The 24,514-nt window shown below is 36.7% G+C and overlaps 1 protein-coding gene across 2 annotated transcripts; it reads left to right on the top strand.

The window, feature by feature from the left end:
* Positions 1 to 305: 305 nt before the first annotated feature.
* On the top strand, positions 306 to 3,554 carry LOC131005275 (transcription initiation factor IIA subunit 2). Of its 2 annotated transcripts, none has more exons than XM_057932161.1 (4): positions 306 to 443; positions 535 to 686; positions 1,329 to 1,379; positions 3,114 to 3,554. In XM_057932161.1, the coding sequence occupies exons 2-4, from the start codon at positions 558 to 560 to the stop codon at positions 3,252 to 3,254; spliced, it is 321 nt and encodes a 106-aa protein (XP_057788144.1). In that variant the 5' UTR covers positions 306 to 443; positions 535 to 557; the 3' UTR covers positions 3,255 to 3,554. The 2 variants fall into 2 exon arrangements, with proteins under 2 accessions (XP_057788144.1, XP_057788145.1); XM_057932162.1 differs by having other exon boundaries at positions 308 to 443; positions 540 to 686.
* The last annotated feature ends 20,960 nt before the right edge of the window (positions 3,555 to 24,514 follow it).

Consider the following 24,514-nt stretch of genomic DNA (forward strand, 5'->3'; position numbering starts at 1 on the left):
TTTTAGACAATACAACAATTTAAAGGTAAAATAAATAATGTCGAGTAAATGGATATTTTTATATATTAACTTAATAGTATATAACTAGTAAAAGACTACAGGATTTTTTTAACTTTTTTTAATTGCGGAGACTGATATTAGGTATAAAAAATAGATAAACATGTAATAATTCGTTAATAAAATAAGTAATGCTACAAATGTATACTGAACGGGTAAAACCGTTAAATTAAGAAAATCTCGAAGGGCATTATCGTCTTTCCATTTGATGTTTTAGAACACGCCTATATAATCCTTCAACTACAAAATATAGGGTATAAAAAGCCCCAATTCTCCTCCCTCTCTTTCTCTCTCTACTTTCTCTCACTCTGCATCGACGCACTCACAGAACTCTTCCAGATTATATAACCAGTCATCGATCAAAATCTTCTGAAATTCAAGTTTCTGTATGCTTGAATTTTTCTCGACTTTAATTCCGATAGTTTCGCGTGCATGATTTTGGTAGTTTGGTTAACTTTGATTCTACATCTTGTGTAGGGCAGTGGTATCATTAGAGAAAAATGGCGACTTTTGAGCTGTACAGGAGATCGACGATCGGGATGTGCTTGACGGAAACTCTGGATCAGATGGTTTCTGGTGGAGTGCTCAGCCCGGAACTCGCCATTCAAGTTCTTATTCAATTCGACAAGGTTCTTATTTTCGCTATGATTAGTGTTTCAATTTCTGCTAATAATGATTCACCTGAAATGCATTATGCTTGTGTTCGGCGATGCTCATATTGATTTGGAGAAAATGATAATTGTATTGTAAGTTTGTGACGAAATGTTGGAAAATATCAATGAAAGGCTGAAGTTAAAGAAAAAAATGGACCCCGATTTGGATTGGTGTACTGTGTTAAGAAAGTGAAGATAAAAATTAAACTTATTGGAAAAAGTTAGAATCGCTTTCATTACCAACAATTTCAGTACTAATTTTGAGTCACCCTGTACTTGTAATTCATCGCATGAAATAAATTGGATATTTACATAAAAATGCACTGAGTGGCAAAATGGAAATTGTAACACAAATGGAACATGTTCCTACCGTTCCAATCTAAGACTGTAGAAACTAGTGATTTATGAACTTCAAGAATAGGCTTCAAGGTGAATGGTTAATGTGTGTGCTAAAATTTTGCTACTGCCTCCATGATTGTCTAATGGTGACATTTATCATCAGACGGTTGGGAAGGAAAGGGGATTTGAAAATATGTGTTCGTGTGCATCCATATATTGCAACCTGCATGCATGTCATTGACTAAATCTATCTTTTGCATTTTTGCCCCATGATTTCAGTCAATGACAGAAGCTTTGGAAAATGAGGTGAAGAGCAAGGTCTCCATTAAGGTATACAAGACTCCATTAGAAGGAAGAAATTTATTAAGTCTTTCCAGTACCTGTGTCTTTGTTATTCTCACAAGAATATATCATTGAAGTTGGCTATGTATTTGAGGAGTTCATTTTGTGATGTTTCCGTGTCTGTGTTTTCCACTATTTTTAAAGCTAAACTTCAGTTTGTTGGTTTCCTGCAGAGCTTTTCCTTGTGTAACTTTATTTCCTATATGGCCGTCCATGCTTGAAGGGTCTCATGAGAGTATATAATTGTTTATAAGATCATAAACATTTTGAGTCAAGAAGTTGGTCAGAACATGAATCCAAAAAATGAATTCTGAGTTTTGTTAATCTATCAAGAAAGAGCAGATTCTATGCAGTCTCCCCTAGATCTTGCAGGAGCAGGAAGCTATTCAGTTATGTTGCTCCACTAGCCTTCTGGATCAGTAAGACAGGTTTTATAAACCAAATTATAATCTTATATTGAAGACTCGGACTTTTGTTGGATTGTCAGTCATGCTTGATTTAAACTACCGGCCTTCTTTTTGTGGCTTGATGAGGGATCAGAAGTGAGAATGGTGGTTAAGAGATTAGAAGTAAGATTGGTGTTCAGCAATCTCTGAATGTGTGAAATAAATGTCCCATCATTATAATTGCAAGCATAGCAAGCTAACAGCTATAATAACATGTTAAAATAGGTCAATGGCCAGGATTTGATGGAGATAAATGTTGAAGTACTCTGGTCTACTTATTTTGCATCACCAGTACAAACTGTTTCCACCGTTACCTCCTGGTTGATTTAGTCCCTTCAGTTAGTGCATTTATCTAGAATCTCTCTAGGTCCTTCGAGAACCAGTAAATGATTTTATTCCTAGGGAGCTTCACAGATGTACCTTTGCTTGGGCTTTCTCTTTCTTTCTTTTTTTCCCTTTTTTTACTTTCTTTATTTTTGGAGTTTGCATTACCCCTTCTTCTAGTCTCTTCTTTTCTGCTGTTTCACTTTGCTTTCTGTTCTGGATATGTCTACAATCTAACATTATCACTGCCTACAACTTAAAAATTTGGCTTCAGTCTATTGTTTTTTGTAGGAAATTTGCATTTAGGCTGATCCTTTTGCAAAAGTGATTTTGCATTATGAAATTTATTTGGTCCAATAGCTGTGTATCATTTTATCCAATTACCTCCGTGACCACCGAACCTTTCTTGTCAAGTTTTTCTTAAATATAATTGATTGTCTTTGTTTTCTGTTTTCTGCTGTGTTCAGTTTAAGATAAAACCATCTGCCTGAAAACCTGTCATTATTATCAATCTCTTGTCGTTGTACAACTTTTCCTTCTGGTTGTTCTGGTTACAAGTACAAGATGTCATATTGAGATTATGTAGTCCTAAATTAAATATTTTCTGAAATTGCTCTTTTTCTTATTTGGTCTGTTGTTTATATCCTCTCTATTTCTTTTCTTAGTAAATTGTGATCATTGTTCGAGTCAGCAGTACGAAACTTGACATCATAGATTGAATTAAGTTAATAAACTTGAGCAGTCCATGCTAACAAGCTTTAAAAGGTATGACATGTAAAAGATGATCTCCAGTTTTCGAGTCTGTTTCAGTTTGAGTTACACTGTTGACATATATAGTAACAACCTGGTGTCTGTATATTTCTTCCTTATAGAACTAAAAGTTCTGAGGTTTAAGTATGGGTATATGCAGTCCAGTTTTTTCCTTTTATGAGGTACGACACGTTTTGTACAGGGGCATCTTCACACCTACAGGTTCTGTGACAACGTCTGGACCTTCATCCTACAAAATGCTCAGATCAAAAGCGAGGAAGGCCAGGAAACTGTTGAGTCTGTCAAGATAGTCGCATGCGATTCGAAGCTGTTGACTCAGTGAAAAAGACACAAGGATGGAATTCTTACATGGAGTTTCCATATTTATCTGATGAAATGGGGCTAGAGAAAAGAGAAACTAACAAAACATGGGAGTTAAATCCATTTGTACACTGTAATGGCTCGTGCCTTGTAATTGTGTCGAACCCAGTTCTTCCATCTTCCTCCCCCTCTCTTGCTTTGGGTTAGACTTGTCTTCGTTTCTTGTGTGTTCCTTGATTTGTATATCTTGTGTAATTTCATGTGTTATCTTACTTGGATTGGGAATTAATACACCTCTCTGCTCTAACGTTAGTAAGTTCAATTTTCTTCCCCATTGCCGTTACAGAAGTAGTACTACTATTTTTCATCTTGTTTTCTTATCAATTGTGATGTGAGCTTACGTGATAAAATATGACTCAATATTTCTGCAAATAGAGGGTCCAAAAATGGGTTCTGGTCTTTGGTGTTAGGTCTACTATGAGTGAAAAATGTATGCTTGCAGGAAATAATTGATTTATTTATTTAGTGTGAGGCAAAATTATAAATCACCAGATTTTTTGTCTTTCCTACTATTATTATGTCGGGTAAGGATCTTTTCAACATTTTCAAATCTTTAACTCTAAAATCATCCTGGCCAACTGCAAGCTCATAACTGTTGTACCTCATTTGTATTCATAATGTGAGTTCAGTAATTATGATAATGTCATCAGAAAATATATTTATTTTGTCGTGTGATCGAGAAATATGTGAAGAAAAATGCTACTAGTATTTTTGAGAAGACATACGACATGTTTTTAAGGCTTTATTTTTTCTTCTTTAATTTATATGCGTTAAATGTTAATACGCGGTTAAGGGGTGGCCTCAATTAGGGATCCAAAAGGGCGATCACCAAATTTTGTAAGGTCTTTTTTTAAGGTCCACTACTATAATTTTATAGTAATATTTTTCTTAAAGTAGTGGTCTTTCTCCACACATTTTTATTGTTCGTCTTGAGCCTCTGAAATGTGAAATCCCGTGCAGAATATTATTTATTAATTGTAATCAATGTCAAACTTTTTTTTTCTTTTGCAATTTTTTTTTAATCCTTCTTTTGCAAAATTAATGTTAAATCATTTTAGTTATACATAGTTTGTGCAATATTGTTTGTTTTGCCGGTAGATGCATGTTTATCTAAAGTAGTAATAACCGGATGATCGTCAAAATTATTAGAAATTGTTTAGTTTTGAGGATTAATCTTGATATGTAAACATAATAATGTTAATCCATTATTTACGTAGATGGATTAGAACTTTAAGATATCATAATGTTGTTAATTATTTCTATTATTTGAGTTAATTTTGTTTTGATTTATATCTCATTTAAAGGTTGGGATCCGAGAAATCGTAATTTTAAGGATAAAAATACTCAATCATGCAACATACAAGCTCCCTTAATAGATTTTTGGTCTTATTTACAATTTCAATTTTCAGTTTTTCCAATGATGGCTTTTGTAAACGAGTCGTGATATTATAGTGTGATGGATGATTTGATATTTCAGATCTATAGGTTTGAAAATAGAAATATGCATCGTTAAACGTTGATCATTATTTATTCAACTTTGAATATGTAGTTGATTTGAGATTATATTTTGTGATCAGTACGAAGAAATAAATATTTGAACGGTCGGTCTTGCTGTAATGACAATATATAATAGGATTAGAGAAAATATAAATAGAAACTGAATGCTCTCTCAAAAAAAAAGAAAAAAAGAAAAAGAAACTGAATGAAAGTAAAGGAAACGTATTTTTTGGTGTTTTCCATATTAAAAGAAGATAGAAAGAGTGGAATGAAAATGATTAAGTAAATCCTTCAAGTATTTTTAGGTATAATTAAATAAGATCGACTTTGATTTATGTTATACTTGTTGACATACATGCCCCTCCCTACTGTTACCACTACATCTATATATTTTATGCAATATTTGTTCCATCTTTTTTGAAGCATTACTTCATTACCAACAAAAATTAGCTATAATTTTGTATTTATTTATCTGTCCTTATACTTGCTTTCATTTTGGCTTATAATTGAAAGATAACACAATAAGTTTCATACTTTTTTATGTAATTATTTTTAATTTGATTTTAAAATATTTATTTTTAGATTAATAGTAATAAATGCTTTTGAAAGTTTTGTGAAACAAAATAGAGAGTAATCGGAGAAAGTATAAATGTAAATAAATTCATGAAAAAATCTAGCTAGTTCTTACTGACTTACTGTTAATGCTTGGATGATTTTTCTTTTTAAATGACTCGAGTGGTAATAGTAGGGAGGGGCATGTATGTCAACAGTTACAACAATAAGATTTTATTTATAGCTAAAAATACTTTAAAAAGCTTGTTAATCTATTTTAATTCTCAATTATATGCGGTGGGAAATTACTAGTGTGAAACATGCTTTAACTTTCCAAAAGTTGAAACCAAGAGAGTTGCTTCCAAGCCTCCCATCGAGGTAAGCAACCAAGCAGGTACATGTAAATTGATGACACCTCCCACGTAAAGTGGGGTAACAAATTAAATAATGTTTTGGATATTTATATACATCATTATAAAATACAATTACAAATTTAATTTTCAAATAAGTCTCTTACAAGTTCAGTACTTCCAGTATTATAATATAGTAGAATTAGTTTTTCATTTCTACTTTTTGAACTTATGTTTCGTCTTCCTTAATGATTTTTACATGTCTTCTCTCTTTCTTTCTTCTCCTTCTTTAAACAAAACTATATGATTTTCACACTATGAAATATAAATTGTTGGAGAGATTTTATGTTTAATTTGGATTGAACTCGTAATAAGACATACTCCTTTTTAGTTTATTTGGAGTGAGTTTTTTTTTTAGTAAAATTAAGAGAAGCAAATAGCAGCCCCCACAAGACAAGATGTGAAAGAAAAGAATAAGATCATTTGCATTGATTTCTCCTTTTTATGTGCGTACGAAACCGAAAATTTGATAATATCGTCTGTCAAATCAAATGGAGTAGCATATACTAGTATTATGCAATTTGTATGCTCATATTAATTATATTGTTCAAATCAAATAGTAACACAAACACGTAAGATATTGTCCACAGCTCAAATAATTTATCACTAGTACTACTTCAGTTCAGTCCAAAGTCTAAGATGGTGAATCAAATCCAAAGATAGAGATAAATAGCATGCCTAATCGAAAAAAATTGTAATGTACCTAAAATAAATACGTATTGCGTTTGACCCTTTTTGCCCAACATTAGTATTCATGTATTTGTATATATATTGTTACAAAAGTCTAAGTGGCCCGCACCGTGAGGATGTCCACACAAAAGAAATTACTATATAAATTAATCTTTTAGTATATATATTAGGAATATCATATAGTAATTAACTTGCATGATAAAGTTTGTAATTGCTTGTATCCATTAACATTATGTTTCCTTAGAGAAAATGACACTGAATTTTTTTTTTTTGAAACGAAAATGTCATTGAAGTTGTTAATCGCATATTATATAATGATGGGAGGCATGTGCGCCATTTTTATTAATTCTCTGAATTTAGTATATGTTGGTCTGTGTTTCTTAAAAAGAGCGTATGAGTTGTGTCTCGTAGCCAAATTTAGTCCACGAATGGATAACGAAAAAAGAAAAACAAGAAAAACTGTTACTATGTATTCACGTTTTCAAAATACTACTATCTTATTAGTATTTTGATTATTACTCCACTATTATACTTTCACTTTCTATGGCATTTAGTCTGAGCTCTGAACATTCGTCTTCTCACTTCTTTTGTAACATGTATCTTTCATGAACCATGACGACTGTTATTAATTACAATCAAAGCTGTTACAAAAATCAGCATGATTTTTATACTTTTTACATTTTACAACCTAATTTTTTATTTGAATTATAAAAATAGCACCTCTCACCGTAGAGGTTAAAGGATTCCTCTTATCGAACCCTTTAAAGAAGTAGAAATACCGGTAAAACAAGTAAATCAGATTTTTGTTTTTAAAAAAAATGAATTTTCCTGAAAAAACATGAAAAAGGGATGTTAGCGATGATGATGAATATATGTGTTGTGTAAGGAAAAAGGCTATGAGTTTATTGCTACTGCAGCTATTTGTTATAGACTGCTCATACGCACAACAGCCTTTTTATTAAATGTCTCATCTACTTCAAATTAAATTTTCTCTGATAAAGCTAGAACACAATCATTGTACTTATTTTATTTATTTATTTTTCTTTGGAAGGTATATGAGTGATTAAATATTCAGTAATTGATTTATCTTAAGAAATTAGAGGTGTTCAATTCGCAACATAAACTGCGGTATGTTGCTATTGAAATACTATTTCATAAAGCGTGCCGAATTGTGTGATATATGAAAATTGTGATTTGGTTGGTAATTGGTTTTTCATTCACTAATTTACGGGAGTAGAAAATGGAGAGGAAATTAAAATTTAAAAATGATCACATTGATTAAGTCAAAATTTAAAATACCTTATACTATTAGTAAAAAATTCAATATTATGTTCAAATTCCTTAAATTACCCTTCACTCTACGTCAACTTTGTACTTATATGACAGATCTCTTATTTTCAGTAAAAGAAATTGAAATTATATATGATACTGACAAAAAATAATTATGTTTTGTTTCATATAATTTTATGTCTTCAATTCTTTGATTATAACAAAATACCAAAGGAAATATTAATAATGATGTTGCCGCCCCAATTTTAATTGAATTGAATTGCGGTCAGCAAGCTTAATTTTTCTTACAGTTTTCTTATATAATTGTATTTGTATAAAAAAAATGTAAGAATTTTAATAAAAATCAACGATAATCCATCAACATCCAAAGATTTATTAGGAAGTTCACTACAATTTGAGCATATGATCAATTTTTTTATAAAATAGATATTTTTAGTTATAATATAATAATGTGGACATTTTTGTCTAACACTAGAAAATATGATGTATACGATTTTTTTTTCCGACAAAGAGAAATATACTGTTAATAAAGTTGGAAGTGAATATATAAAAGATTTTACCCAAGAAGGCTTTACCTATATATGTTAGTTCAATAATTTGAAACTGCAAAAAGAATGAAAATAGGATCTTAAAATGGAATAGAGAATTTTATATAATTACTACTTAGAGCATCCACATTTAGGATGAGTCGGTCGACGTAGGCCATCGTCGACTGATATGAATGAGTTGGGCTCATCCGTTATTTTATACATGTATGCGTGCAATGCACGCGTCACTTTTTATAGGATGAGTCGAGCTCAACCAATGCAGGTGATCGACTCTTAGCCGACTCATCCACTTTTTATATGGATGATTCGGGCTTAACCAATGCAGGTGATCGATTCATAGCCGACTCGTTCACTTTTTATATGAATGAGCCGAGCTCAACCAATATAGGTGGTCGACTAATAGCTGACCCATCCACTTTTTATATGGATGAGTCGACCAATATAGGGGCATTGACTCATAATCGGCTCATCCATAGATAAGCCTTCAACTAACTCAACGGATGTGGATGCTCTTATATCGCGAATTCGCGATAGACTGTTTTTAGTAGTAGGTATAAAATACTATAGAATGCTATGAATTTTACTTGATCGTATGTTTTAGCTTTCAAATAGAATAATAAAAAGGGTTAATTGTCTGTAAATTCACGAAATGTCATTTTCTTTCAATGTTTCCCACGCGATTTTTTAATTTTGCATAGTAATTCATCACCTATATAAATTTCTTTTTAATATTTTCGCTATGATAAAATTCAGCAAAATTACATGGCGATCACTCATGATTGGACCTTCATTTGTTGAGTAAAAGATAATCTAATGAACTCTAATCTCTTAAAAATATGATTGGGATTCTTTATGACTTTTTTTTTTTGGACAAATTAACAGTATTAAATAAAGAAATTTTAAGGCTACGCAACAGGAGACTCAAACCCATGACCTTTGGTCTTAGTCATTAAGACTTTACCGCTTGACCAACACACGCACATAAAAAAAGAAATTTGACTAATATTTGTAATTTTGTAGGATGGTCTTGAAAAGAAGAAATTTGACCGAATTTTGTCACCGCGAGAACACTTAAAAGAAATTTACAAATGATGAATTACTATGCAAAATTACAAAACTCGTAGAAATGCATTTTTTTATTAAAAAAAACTTCGTTTATAGACAATTAACTATAATATAAATTTCTATAATTATAAGAATTAAGGCGACAATAGCTTAATTAACTTTGAAGTTTGCCACTTGATGTATCCGGTGACTTTTTATTTCGGCTAGTTATATGGATCTTAAAATATGAATTTATGAAATGTGTTACTTTTAGTTTTAATTTTAATTTTCTACGATAAAAATTTGTGCATGCGAAGCGCGATTGCGCCCGCAATCCGGTAAGTAAATAAATAATGGTGCATTATTGTAATATTTTCATTCAAAAATAATGGATAATAAAATAATATATATATATCAAGATGATGCATCCACCGTAGATCTTGATGATCGAATGGCTTAAAATGGTTCTTTGTTCTAATTTTATTTAGTGGTTCTTATTTGAACCTCTCCCTATATATATATATAGTATCATATATTTACTAGAGATGAAAAAAAAAATATTTTCACATCCTAACCCGAGGATAATATTATCCAACATCCATGAGAAAAAGACTGAAAAGAAGTTGTCCGAGGAAAAAATATTCTATCTTATTCGGAAAAAAAAATTCATCATAGTAAACATGTGAAAATATTAAAAAATAGATGAAAATATTTTTTTTCCTTTTCCATCAAAGTAAACGGACCCTAAAAGTAAAAGCTACTTTTTATTTATAATTTCTACAGAAAGATCGTTAAAATAAAATGAAAATAAAAATATGAAAATGTAATTTAAGATAAAATACTTTTTGTTTTAACTTTGAGGTCATCTTCATGTGATCATCTTCCACGCAACGTGCCAAAACTTAAAACCAACAGTTTAAAGATATTAATTGCGACATATAGATCTTAACAAGATTAGCTTCATTTAATTAATTCACAAATTGCGTTTAAAGATAGAAACAATTGATTATGGTATTAGCGGCATCATTAGATACATAAGAATACGCACCCCATATGTGGCCATGTGCGCTGTAAGTGTCCAACAAATTATAAATAATTTAATTAACGAGTTATTAATGTAATTAATAGTTATAAAAGATACCTTTAAAAAAAAGATAAAATACTTTAATTAGATTTGAGGCCGAAAAGAATAAATATAGCTATACACAGTTATATATATATAGCCATACAAGAATAAATATAGCTATATATTAGTTTATGGGTTGATTGCACATAAATACATCTATAACTACATTTAAATTTTAATCAACATTATTTTTTTAGTAAAAATACATAGGTTTTTAATAGTTTAGAATTGGGCATGAATTAGAATTTCGGTCACACTTAATCCTACGTGAAAATTGGAAGTTAATCATATTTTTTTCGAATAGATCAATTATAACATATATTCTATTTTTATTTATATATACACCAAAGCACTCGTAAATTATCATTATTTATTTTGTAGATGTTACATTCATCAATTTTATTTTATATGTAACGTGGACTATTATTCTATGAATCTAACTTAAATGAATAAGTTTACGATTTTAAAATTAGGGATAATTGCGTGAAAATACACAAACTTTGCCAAAAATTCATATTTGACGCGAAGTTAGGATTTTATATTTTAATACACCAACTTTTGTTGTTGTCCAAATTTGACACGACTTAATTCTTAAAAATTCAAAAAACAACCCCTTTTTGTAAATAATTATACAAAGACCCACTTATGTTATTATTTGGGACATTTAAACCAAAACAAGATATTTCCTTATGATGTTTTCTTTTAATCTTTGATCCGCGCCTAAAATGGTTTAAAAGAAAACATCATAAGGAAATATCTTATTTTGGTTTAAATGTCCCAAATTATAACATAAGTGGGTCTTTGTATAATTATTTACAAAAATGGGTTATTTTTTGAATTTTTAAGAATTAAGTCGTGTCAAATTTGGACAACAACGAAAGTTGGTGTATTAAAATGTAAAATCCTAACTTCGCGTCAAATATGGATTTTTGGCAAAGTTTGTGTATTTAGGTGCAATCTTCCCTTAAAATTATATATAGTGTATTATTATATATACACGCACAAAATATTGTGACAATATCTAATTGTCCATTATATAATAGGGATAAATTTGTCTAAGTCAAGACATGCAATAGTATAATATAAGCCAATACTTTTATGGATTGTCTAAATATAGTACGCTATTTATGGTGTAGACCCTTTCGATATACAATATAACTTCAATTTTGCATTTGATATAAATCACTCAATTTAAAAGGAAAAAAGAATTTAAAGAAATTGACCTATGGATGTGATGAGTCCGCTGACTTTACTTATGTCAATATCCCATGCAAACTATTCAATTGCAAACTCAATTTCTCACAATATATAAATAAATAAAAGAATAAAAAATGCAGCTGCATTCTTGAACTTAGAATAAATAAATAATAAAGGAAATATTATGCACTTTCCCACTGTATTTATGGAACTGGGCCCTGCAAATCTGGTAAAGGCTTTTCTCTCATAGTAATTAAGACAGATAACGTAATTATATTTTTCTTATAGTAGTTCTCATGTACTCTTTTATTATCGTAGAAAGCATCTACTCAACATAGATTTCCATTAATATTAACCATTTTTTACATCATTAATACTTATTAATTAATGAGACATACAAATATATACATACATAATAGATAATTCTACGAGCAGTCAAAAAAAAACTTTATGCTTTTTCTCTCTCCATGCATGCGTGCGTGACTTTTGAGAAAGGAAGGAGGCGTGAGTGACTTTGCAGCCATCTCCGCCGCGCCCATACGGAGGAGCCAAAAAGGGGATCTGCACGCAGCCTCGCTAGCCGCCACCCGAGGCGCCCCGCCCCTCCTCCTCTGGCATCACACCACGGCACGTCGGCAGCAGCCTCCGCCAGCTGCACTGCCTCTCGGGCCTCAGCGCCTCCGCCGACGTGCTCTGTGAGCATTCTCCCTTTGAGATCTCTGGTTCCTTCAGCTGCGCCACCCCGCCGCTCGCCGTCGCGCCTCTCCCCGTTCGCAGGCACCCGACCAGACGCCGAGAGCACGCCGCGACTCCAGGCGTCCAGTTGCCGATCCACCGGCGCTCAAGGTTCTGCTGCTTACACGAGTTTTTGACGGTCTGACCTCGATCCGGTCGGCGGCGTTGATAGCACGCCGCGTCTGATCCGAGAGCTTCACCCGGCGGAAACTCATTTCTCCGGCGTGCTTGGGAGAGAGTAGCCGCCGTTGCTGCTGCTCCGGAGTGGGCGAGGAACGGCAGAGCATCACTCCCGGCGATCTGTCGAAACCTCCACCATAAGTTGTTGTTGCTGCTGCACGGCGGTTGCAGGCACCATCAGCAAATCTGCAGCAGGCGACTATCCTTCGGCTCCGGCTCGATAGCCGATTTGCATCAGGTGATCTGCAGCGGGTGTAAGTTGACTATCGGATTTCACCTCCGATTCCCAATCAACGGCGACCGGACTGTTACCACAGCCACCCGGCGTTAGCCTCTCTATGCTTAAGGAATATGCAGTTCTTTGCTGAGATCGCCGGCACGTCGTCGAACGTCCACCAACCGATGCCGCCAACGTCGCCGATCAATCCACCGACGCCAACGATACAAATCAACCAACAACAGCCGATAATGGTTGATAAGGCAGGGCTGAATCTGCCGCAAGTTTCCAATAATTTCTCTACTCAACGTCATAGCCATGGAGAATGTCACGACAAAGAGAAATTTGATGTTGAATCTTCAAAGGGTGTGGCTGAGGAATCTACGCCGACGTCTTTTGTTGGTAGAACTTCTGGAAATTCACAGGATCATAAAATCACTACATCCAATACTAACGTTTCGGATTTGATCAAGGGAGACAATACTAAGAAGGCCTCGGCGACGGAGTTTCACCGGCCGAGCACCACTTCTTTTGCTTCACTTCTGAGGAGACCCCGACAAATTGAACGTACGCCGGATGTGCTTGTTCATCGATTCACTTCACTGCAACCGGATTTCTCTGGTGAAATACCCACGCTTAGGGTCCCAAAAGAGCATCTGCTGCCCAAAATAAATCAATTTGAGCATGCTTTAATTGGTCGTCTTCTACTGAGGAAAGGAGAGAAGCCGCGTCTTCTCACTGATCTTAAACGTGATCTTCAGGTGGCTTGGAATATTGACAAGGATTGGCAAATCATCCCCATGGGAAAGAGCTTCTACACTATTAAATTTAATACCGCTGAAGACAAGGCGTTCGTTCAGAAAAGCACTTCTTGGGAGTTACCTTTCGGAACCATGCGGTTACGCGAATGGGTAAGATTCTTCGACCCCTATAAAGAAATTTCCTCACTTTGTGAAGTTTGGATGCGCATTTATTATTTGCCCTTAGAATTTTGGACTCTGGATGTTATTACGGGTATTGGAAGGGCGATGGGATCGCCTATTAAAGTTGATGGAGCTTCTGCACGTGGTGCTGCTGGACATTATGCTCGAATTTTGTTGGAAATTGATCTCTCGCGTCCTCTTCCGGAGGCTTTGCTGGTTGACGGGGAAGAACGTTCCTTTCACGTCGAATTTGAATTCGAACAACTCCCGGCCTTCTGCTCTAAGTGTAAGATCACTGGACATTCTATTGATAACAGCAATAAAATGAAGAACAAATCCAGCGAGGACAGCAGGAATGGGAAGGCCAAAGATATGTCGCTGGGTAAAGACAAGGAAATAATTAATAAGGGAGCTGCCAAGGAGGTTTGGGCACCTAACTGGAAGCCAAAATCTTGGGACCAGAATAGGACTGCCCAACCTCACAGACCGCAGATTATCACTGAAAATCAGTTTGGGGTTTTGGAACAGGTGGCTGTAGAAGAAGAGCAGATTCTAAATCAGTTGGGGGTTTTGGAACAGGTTGCTGTTGAAGAAGAGCAGATTCAGACATCGTGGGAAACAAAGAACCACAATCAGTCGTTTGCTTTAACTGATCGGAATGTTGATTTTGAGGATGTCAATGGAGATAGATTGACGTCGGGTCCGGATATCTTACAGGCGATCACTGTGCCGGTTACGGAAGAGATAGATTCGGGAGAGGAGTCTGATGGGCAGTCGGATGATGGCAAGACACGGGCTGAAGCAGATTCACAACAGATCGTCATTTACGAAAGTTCGGTCAATCGGGATAAAAATTGTGAGAAACAGGAAAGGATGATGGAAAGCGCTATCAAAGCTCAGCGGATAGTGGAAACTTTCAGGAATTGTGAGGCGGAGGCGCAGGTGAAAAAAAGGGGGAGACCGCCGAAAGATTTAGCGGCAAAGAATCCGATTATTCGTGGGGAAGATAGTATCAAGAGTCGTCTCCGGAAGTCGGTGGAGCAACAACCTCACCAGCAACCTAATCAACAGGCTGAAGATTTCATCAAAAATAAACTTTACAAAGCTTGGGAAGCAGGAGATAAACCTAGAGATTTCATTATTACGTCTGGGAGCTCGAAGAATGATACAGCCCTGAATAATGTGGCAGCCAAGAGTTGGGCAGCTGAAGTGGAATCGGGTGAAAACCCGAACACGAATTCTCAGTCTTTATGATGAATGTCCTCGTATGGAATGTCCGGGGCCTTACGGACGAGTCCAAACGAGTTTTAAAGGAGCATTGCGACTCCTTCTCCCCTGTTATTGTTGGGATTATTGAGCCTAAGACGAATCTCAAGAAGACTTACTCTAGATTTTGGCGTTCTCTGAATCTTATTCCTTGTTTTCAAAATTCAAGAAACAACATGAGTTCGAATATTTGGGTTTTTTCTCATCCTTCTGTTACTCATGATGTCATTTTCTCCTCCGAGCAGGTGGTTATCATGAACTGCAGATGGTCGACGTGGAATTTTAAAATCACAGTGGTGCATGGCGTTAACACGTATGCTGGCAGACGGCGCTTGTGGTTGGATCTTCTGGATCATATTGATGGTAATGTTGTCTTTATTGGCGATTTTAATGCGGTGAAAGGCGCCCATGAAAGAAGTAGTGACTGTATGCCTAACTCTACTGCTTGTGCGGAGTTCTGTGATTTCATTGAAGCCACCGGTTTCATTGAGGCGCCTACGGTTGGTCTGCAGTACACGTGGTCTGGTCGTAGATTTATGCCTACCCATGTGGAGTCTCGTCTGGATAGAGCGATTTATGCTGATTCTTTTGCAAATCTCTGGAGTTCGGTTTTTGTTCAAGCTCTGCCACGTATTACCTCGGATCATTCTCCGCTTGTTCTTCATTGCATGGTGGATGTTCCTCCTCGCCATCGTTTCTTTAAGTTCCTTAACATGTGGACCTTACATCCGGATTTTCTCCATACAGTGGAAGGATCCTGGCAGATGGATACCGAGATTGGCTGCCCAATTTTTAAAGTTATGCATAAATTAAAGCGTCTTCGGCAGGTTCTTCGCGCGTGGAATCGGAATGTTTTTGGAAATGTTGATTCTTGTATCATGAATACTCAACAAGAGCTTTTGGAGATTCAAAATCAGATTGCCAGGGATGGTTACACGGAGGATCTCTTTGATAAAGAAGTGGAAGCCCAAGCTAAGATCAACGTTGTGCTTTCCAGGCAGAGCTCTCTTTTACAGCAAAAAAGCCGGGTGTCTTGGCTTCAAGATGGAGACAGGAACACGAAATTCTTTCATGCGATGCTTAGGTTTCGTCGTAAACCTCACATCGTTTCTCACATGGAGATCAATGGAGATATGAATTACGATCAGAAGGTTATTGGGGATCATATCGTGGATTTCTTCTCTTCTTTGTTTTCGACTAGCAGTCAAGCTAATACTGATATTGCGGCGGTAGAGGCGGTTATTGAGGAAATGGTCGAAGATCGTTATAATAATTTGCTCATTCGTTTACCGGATGAAGAGGAAATTTCTGCTGCGGTTTTTCAGATGAAGCCGAACAGCTCGCCGGGCCCAGATGGTTTCTCGGGTAAGTTCTTTCAGCATTGTTGGTCGATTATTAAAGTGGATATTTGGTGTGCTGTTCAAGCCTTTTTCCGGAATTCTTATCTTCCTCAAGGCTGTAATTCTAATACCTTGGTGTTGATACCTAAGAAAGATGTCGTCAATTCGGTCTCGGATCTGAGACCGATTGTTCTGTCCAACTTTCTTTACAAGATTATTACTAAGGTGTTGGCGTCTAGACTGAGCCAGGTTGCTGCTGTTTATGTTTCCCGTCATCAGTTTGGTTTTATTAGCGGCCGTTCAATTCACGATTGTATTCTGATAGGGTCGGAAGGCGTGAACTGTATGCATCGTACGAGCCGTGGTCAAAACATGGCTTGCAAGATTGACATCAAAAAAGCCTTTGATACTCTTAGCTGGGATTTCCTGCTTAACGTTCTTCGTGTTGCTGGCTATGATTCAAAGTTCATTAGTTGGATTGAAATTCTGCTTCATTCGGCTAGGATTTCTATTCTGTACAATGGTCAGCTTAAAGGTTATTTTGCGTGTTCAAGGGGTGTTCGTCAGGGCGATCCTCTTTCTTCGATTCTTTTTGGAATCGCCGAGGATGTCCTTGGTAGGCTCTTTGCAAATTGTGTTAGCGCGGGCACCCTTACCCCGATGCAAATGAGACAGGGAATTAATTTTCCCACTCATCTTTTATATGCGGATGATATTCTGGTTTTCTGTCACGCCACGGTCATGAACGCTCATACCATTCAGAAAATTCTGGAATATTATGGTCAAATTTCTGATCAAATTGTGAGCCCGGATAAGTCGCAAATTTTTTTTACTAGCAAAGTTCCTTCTCAGACGTGCAGGGCTATACGGAGCATTTTGAGATTTTCTCAGGGCAACTTTCCGATTACTTACCTTGGGGTTCCTATCTTTAAGGGTCGTGTGCATGCCTCCTATCTTCGACCGATACATGATCGTGTGATCAACAAGTTCGCGAGATGGAAGGGATTACATTTGTCGATGGCTGGGAGGATTTGCCTGATCAGGTCGGTTATCCAAAGCTCCCTGACGCACTCCATGATGGTTTATAGATGGCCGACTGCTCTTATTAAGGAGCTCAATGCGTGCTGCCGTAATTTCCTATGGACTGGCAACATCAAGCAGACGCCATCCTATTCTGTGAGTTGGAAGAGGGTCTGCTCGATTAAGGAGGAGGGCGGTCTCGGGGTAAGGTCGTTCGAGTCCATGAACAAGAGCTATCTCATGAAAATGGCGTGGAAGGTGGTTGGTGGGCGTGAGTTCGGATATGATTTGATTAGAGATAGATATCTCGATCGCTTTGGGCGTAGTAAATCTCTGGTGGCTGCTTCTTCTATCTGGATGAGCTTACGTGAGGAAATTGATGGTTTGGTTGCGGATTCGTACTTGTATATTGGTGACGGCGCTTATACTTCGTTCTGGTATGACGACTGGCTTGGGTATAATCTCATGAATAAATGCGGAATCCCGCATTTCATGCTTATGTTTCTTTCTCAATCGGTGGCTGATTATTTCTACGATGGGGTCTGGCATTTCACGCAAGCCTTTGTTAATGCTTTTCCTGAGATAGTGTGTGATATCTTACTCACTCCTCTTAGTACTGAGGGAGATGTGCGTTTCTGGAAACCCTCGTTGCAAGGGAATATCACTACTGCGCTGGCCTTCAACAAGCATTGTCATCATTTTCCGAAGGTGTCTTGGGGTTCTTGGCTTTGGGAATCTTTTATTCCAATTCGACGTTCTTTGATATGTTGGCGTCTTCTTCATAATAGAATGCCAACTTATGATCGCCTTATCCGCTACGGTATGATCACGCCTAATGTCTGTTTTATTTGCTTAAAAGGAAGTGAGTCTCAAGATCACCTTTTCTGGAACTGTGAGCGTGTGAAGAATATTTGGGCTACGTTTCTTGGGTGGTTTAATTTCACGAAAGGGTTGCAAGAGAATGATATTCATAGCTTTTTGGTGGCAGCTTGGCAGTATAAACTTAGTCCCCTCACCGGTAATTTCTGGAAAGCGGGTATCATCACGGTCATCTGGGCCATATGGATGCAGAGAAACAATTGTATCTTTGATAATCAAAAGTTCGAAGCAAGCCGTGTCATCCACACGGTGAAAGTTGCTTTCAAAGAGATTGATGATAACTTTGCTAAATTAGGCTACATGTGGAATTCTTGGTCGGATTATCTGATTCTCAGGGCAGTGGGTGTTACTACAAGGAGTGCTCCTCCTCCGGAGTTTGTGGAGGTGCATTGGTGGCCACCGGTGGCGCCATGGATCAAAGTGAATACTGATGGCTCGGCGATGGGAGCTCCAGGTACTATTGCTGCAGGTGGGGTGTTTAGAGATAACTGGAATGTGGTGCGTGGTTGTTTTCACTTCAAAGGTGGCTCGGGTTTTGCCTTTGAAGCGGAACTCCTGGCGGTTATCTCGGCGATTCAAATTGCTCACAATCGTGGTTGGCACAAGCTTTGGATTGAATCCGATTCCAACTACGTGATATCCATTCTTAATTCTCGTTCTTTGAATGTGCCTTGGCGTTTTAAGGCGACGTGGAATAGGATTTTAAAGATGTTAGATGCTTTCTCGCTGCAGGTTTCTCACATCTTTAGAGAAGGAAACAAGGCGGCAGATTTAATGGCTAACCAACAACGTTCAGAAGGGTGGTGGCCGCACGAGATTGAGGAGATTAGGGCTGCGGTTCGCCTTGACATGGCTTCGCATAGCCATCTGCGTCAGAAACGGTAGTTGGGGCTGATGGGTGGTTGTTTGGTTCGGCTTTTTCTTGGTTTTGTTGGCGTGTGTATGGGGAGATCTTGGTTTGGGTCTTTCTTCGAACACTTGGCAGGCGTTTGGATTAAGATGGGTGCTATTGATGCTCAGTTGATTCTTGCGCTGATGGAGGCGTGGGTTTTGAGGCGGTGGATGGAGTTGAGCTTGTGCTGCCCTGGTTTGGTGAGGGATGGAGTGTCGGTAGAGTCCTTCCGGGTTTGGGTGCGCTCGGCTCGGGGACGCTACTGGTCGGACTCCGTTGGTTTTTGTCTCTGTTTATCGGGGACGTTTTCTTTAGGGGATTCAGATGATTTTTTCGTTGATCCTTCCGCTCTTCCTTACTTTCGTCTTGTGTTTAGACGAGTACTCTTTTTCCTTTTCACGGTTTTTCCCACTGGGTTTTCCGTGAAAAGGTTTTAATGAGGCTCGGCCCTTAGTCTGCTCCTTCTGTGCTTTCAAGGGTTTTTTTAGTTTTTCCTTTTCTTTTCTTTATATAAAATCGTCATTTAATAAAAAATACATACATAATAAATATATTTACTTTTTATCGCTTTAAATAAAACGATGAAGTATAAATTTCATTTAAAATTCATTTGTTTTAAGGTATAAGGAAATGATAAGTTTCCTTTATCATTTACGACCTTATATCCAATTTATTTTGACTTAATAAAAAATTCGGTTAAGTGGTAGAAAATTTAGGGCAACACCTTTTTCCTTGAGGAATATATAATTTTATACTCAAGGGAGGATGTTATAATTTTATACCACCTTATAAATAATAAATAAATATATTATTATTCAAAACAAATAAAATATATAAAATGTGATTCTCATTTTAAGTGATAAATTTATACCCCATCATATTATCTCTTTATTTAGAGGGATATGTAGTGAAGATGAGTAATCCCTGCATCAGCGCTGACTACTATTGAATTTATTTATTGAAATATTATTTCATTATTTTATATCATTATTACGATCATCATAGCCATCAAGATTAAATGCAGAACGATCAAAGCAATGCATGGAGTACTTGAAACTCTAACTGGACAGTGCCGGGAAATACAGGTAAACGATAATAGCGGACAAAAGGATATCAGAGGGATTCAAGCCAATAACGAAGAACGATGAAGGAATGGGACCAATATTGCATGTGAAAGAAGATAGAGCTGATACCACCATGCAAAGCAATGAAACTAGCACTGGTATGAGCGAAGGCGGGAGTGCATCGAAATGTGCAGAAGGAAACATTATCGAAATGAAATATGGAATATCATCGCCACTTATTACCAATACGAGGCCAGCGAGGAAAACACCTGATAAAGACTGCAAGTTAGTTACAAAAGGAATATCTAACGACGACGATTGTGAAGAATGTAAAGCATGAAGAGTACGTGAGTCACACTAGAATTACTATTTTACCCCCACCCGCATGTCTCATATATATAGCTAATTCCCCTTATTTGTAAGATCACGTTATCCCGAATACAATTTTTCCGGTTATTGTTCCCTGAATTTTTCCTCAAGCTTTCTAGTGTTCTCTGAATTTCCCTCGGTCCAGGTTCATTTCTCTCGATATTTTATACGTTTTATATAAGTCTTTAGTTTAGCTTCACCATATAGCAAACACACCCTTAAAGTAGAGACGAGAACTCTTAATTCCCGTTATAATGAAAAATTATTTTTAGTCATTTGATCGTGAAGATTTACAGTAAATACATGATCTTATTGTTTGAATATGTACATCTAGATTATAATTTTATAAGGGACGAAAGTTTTATTTATTTTGATATAGAAAATTTCAGTGTAGCTAGTACGTACATGCAATAACTTCATGCATCCGATATGCATAATATTCTTAGAAATAATGTAGTTTCCACATTAATCAATACCGTCTCTACATAGAGAGAAAAAATACACGCAAACCTTTTTTTAGAGGAAATACGCACAAACTTTAATGATTAATTTGAGAGTCATAGCAAATTAAAATGGCTATAATTTTCACATGCATTAGAGGTCTGATATGAGCAGCTAACATATAAAATAGGAATGATGCAGTCAACCTACATTAAATGTATCTTCAGTTGCCGTTTTAACTTTTTAATATTTGAGGGCTTTGACCTCCAGATCCATTCTTCTTAATTTTTTTATTAATTTTATTGTACAATCAAAATTGATTGCCCTGGGGGATTAATTAATAACTTGCCTCTAGTATTTTGACGTTTTATTTATGCCCCCCCCCCCCCCCCCCCCCCCCCTTTTTCTCCAGTAGCGTCTAGGATTCGGACGTATCCCTACCATTAATGTTGGTAATTCTTTTTTAATAAATTAATAATTAAACAAGGATTTTTAAAGATCGAGTTACGATAAACTTGAACACAAGATCTTTAAGTAAATTTCTCAAATTTTTATAGTTAAAAGGATTAGGAATTAACTAAGCAAGGCTCGATATATCCTAACCATGAGAAGTACATGAGGAAAATACATCAACTTTGCATAAATTTGGTTGGGTTACTAGCTCATTATGCACTTGTAAATACTTGAATGTCGTAACAAAATAGTCTAAAATTTCGATATATTTATGAAATTTAAAATAAAATAAAATACATCCATTAAGTTTTAGTTTTTGTGATATAATGTTATATAAGAAGACATATTTCGAACAAGGCATTTTATACGACTATTTGCATTATCAATTAAGTTTAAAAATTAGTAATTCATAATTATTATGTTTTCTTTGCTAACATTAGCGTGCCTATGTCAATATTGATAGCTACTTTACTTGGGGTATTCTCTATGACATTTTTTAGAATTATCTTAACCTTTAAAACGTATAAAAATATACCAATTTTAAAATTTTCACCGATTCTATTTTAAGGCGTTCGATGCTAAAAAAGTGACATTACATTCCGAAATTTGATTAAAATAGCCACAACAACTCTAATCTAGCAATCATCTATTTCAATAAAAGCAAACACATTAATTTATCTCTCATATTTTACATCAGAGGCTTCCAGGCCACGATAAAATTGAAGATAAATTACAAGTCGAAAATTTGTACACTTTTAAAGGTTGGGACAATGTTATCGTATATGTTTATCTTGATATGACACATATTAGTTGGTAATATTGTAGGTCTACGTAGACAAATTTTCACATCCAATGCTAATGATTTGATTTAGTGATATGGAGTAACAAACTTATAAGAGCACCCGCAACAACGCGGGTACTCGAGTGGCTCCTCGAGGAGCCACTGGGCGTTGCGGCGTGGAGCTCCTCGAGGACTCCTCGAGTTATCGAGTATGCTCGAAGGGCGGAGGAGATGGCGCTTGCAATGCACGCGCCCAATTTAAAAAAAAAAAAAAGGAAAATTTCAAAAATTCGAATTTTATTCGAATTTTGACTGCAGCTCCTCGGTTTCCGCACCTTTGACTGACCGTTTTCATTTTTTTTTCCCTTCTTCTCTTCTTTAAAACACCCCACCTTCTCCCCACAATCTTCACACCTCTTCTTCTCCAATTTTCTTCTCTTCACACTTCTTCTTCTCCTACAATTTTCTCTGTCATGGATCCACACAACCCTTTCTACGATCCAAATTGGTGCCCCGATCTCTCCTCTGATTATCATCCTGATATGGGAGGAATCAACTTGGAGGAGAGCCCGCCCGAGGAGGAACCGGTCAGTGCTCAGCAGAGTGTCTCCCCACCAAAGAAAGGCGGTCGGAGGAAGGAAATGGCCACCAAAATCAAGCACGACAAGGCCGCTAGGTACCGTCATACGTATGCTCCCGAGCATACGGATCTCATCGTCCAAATTTGGGCGGAGGAGACCAACGACTCGATCCGTGGGACGGATCAGAAGGGAGAGGCATATTGGGGCCGGATCCGCGAACGTGTGAACCCCATCCTCGGCGTCGACCTTAAGATCAAGCAACTTCAAGGCCACTGGTCCCGGGTGAGCGCGGATGTGCGTCTCTGGGAAGTTGTTTGGGTGGAGACGCGCAACAATTGACCGTCCGGTCATTCGGATGATATGATTCGTGAAAATGCCCAAACCCTCTTCAAGGCTCGAAGCCCACACAGGGCCTCCTTCAATTTCTGGAACGCGTGGAGAGTTATCCGGAACAATCCCAAGTTCAAGTCGATGTACCTCCTTGGAGACGTGCATGCCTCCAAGAGGACAAAGACTACGGAAGAGGGCGGCTTTACCACCTCGGCGTCGGGCGAGGAGATCTCTTCTGCCCGGCCCATTGGCAACAAGGCGGCGAAGGCGGCGGCGAAAGGGAAAGGGAAGGCAGCAGCGTCGCATACGAGCTCGGATCCTCCACCAAAAATAGTGGAGAGGTTGGAGAGGACCGACGAGCAGATGAGGGCATTCACCGCCCAGTACCAGCGGAGGAACGATATCCGGGAGAGGGAGCTCGATATGCTGCTCCTGAACACGGATACGACGCACATGACGGACGCACAACGTGCATTGCACGCGTCCATGGTCGCCGATGTGCTCAGGCGTCGTGGTCTATCCTAGGCTATCAAGGAATGCGATTTTAATGATGTTTTAGGTTTTTTAAATTTTTATGTATTTTTTTTAGGTGTTTTTAAATTTTTATGTATTTTTTTTAATGTTTTAAGTAATTTTAAATTTATGTTTAATCCAGTATTTAACTATTACAAAAATATGCTATTTAAATTATGCAATAAAATTTAAATGAAAAACATAAAATCAAAACTAATATTATCAAGTAGGCTATCAAGGAACCCAAATGCAGCACTACCTACTCAATAACACAAACACTATCAAGTAGGCTATCAAGGAACCCCCAATGCGGATGCTCTAAACGCTCAAGAACAATATATATTTGATGTTAGAATTAATATTAAACTAGATATGTAATACTAATACCCACTGGTCACCGGGTCCTCACTTAAGTGAAGTGACCCGGGTTCGATCCCTCTTGGGAACGAATTGGTGATTGGAGATATAAGGTGGAGTTTGGTGAATGGAGAGATAAGGTGATTCTTGGAGTGGATGGGGAACTAACTACTAACATCTAACATGACTTTGACCGATCAAAAAAAAATAAAAAAATAAAAATAAAAACTAATACTGTCATTATCCCTCAAAAAAAAAAATACTAATACTGTCATCTTGAACTAATACGTGGATGAGTCAGACATTTGTTTGACTTCATAATATATTTAAATATTTAATAAACATGTGGTTCATTTATACTAGAAAGAATAATACATTGGAAAAGTAAATATGATCATGAGAAAAGATTTTATTTTGACCGTTGTGATTTCCTAATGATCAAATCCAACAACCAATCCAAGTATTTTATATTTGTCGTTAGAGGTGTACGTGAAGAACAAGGGCTCCTAGCTTCAACCAAAAAAGAA

Source organism: Salvia miltiorrhiza, chromosome 1, assembly GCF_028751815.1.
Source record: "Salvia miltiorrhiza cultivar Shanhuang (shh) chromosome 1, IMPLAD_Smil_shh, whole genome shotgun sequence".
NCBI lineage: Eukaryota > Viridiplantae > Streptophyta > Magnoliopsida > Lamiales > Lamiaceae > Salvia > Salvia miltiorrhiza.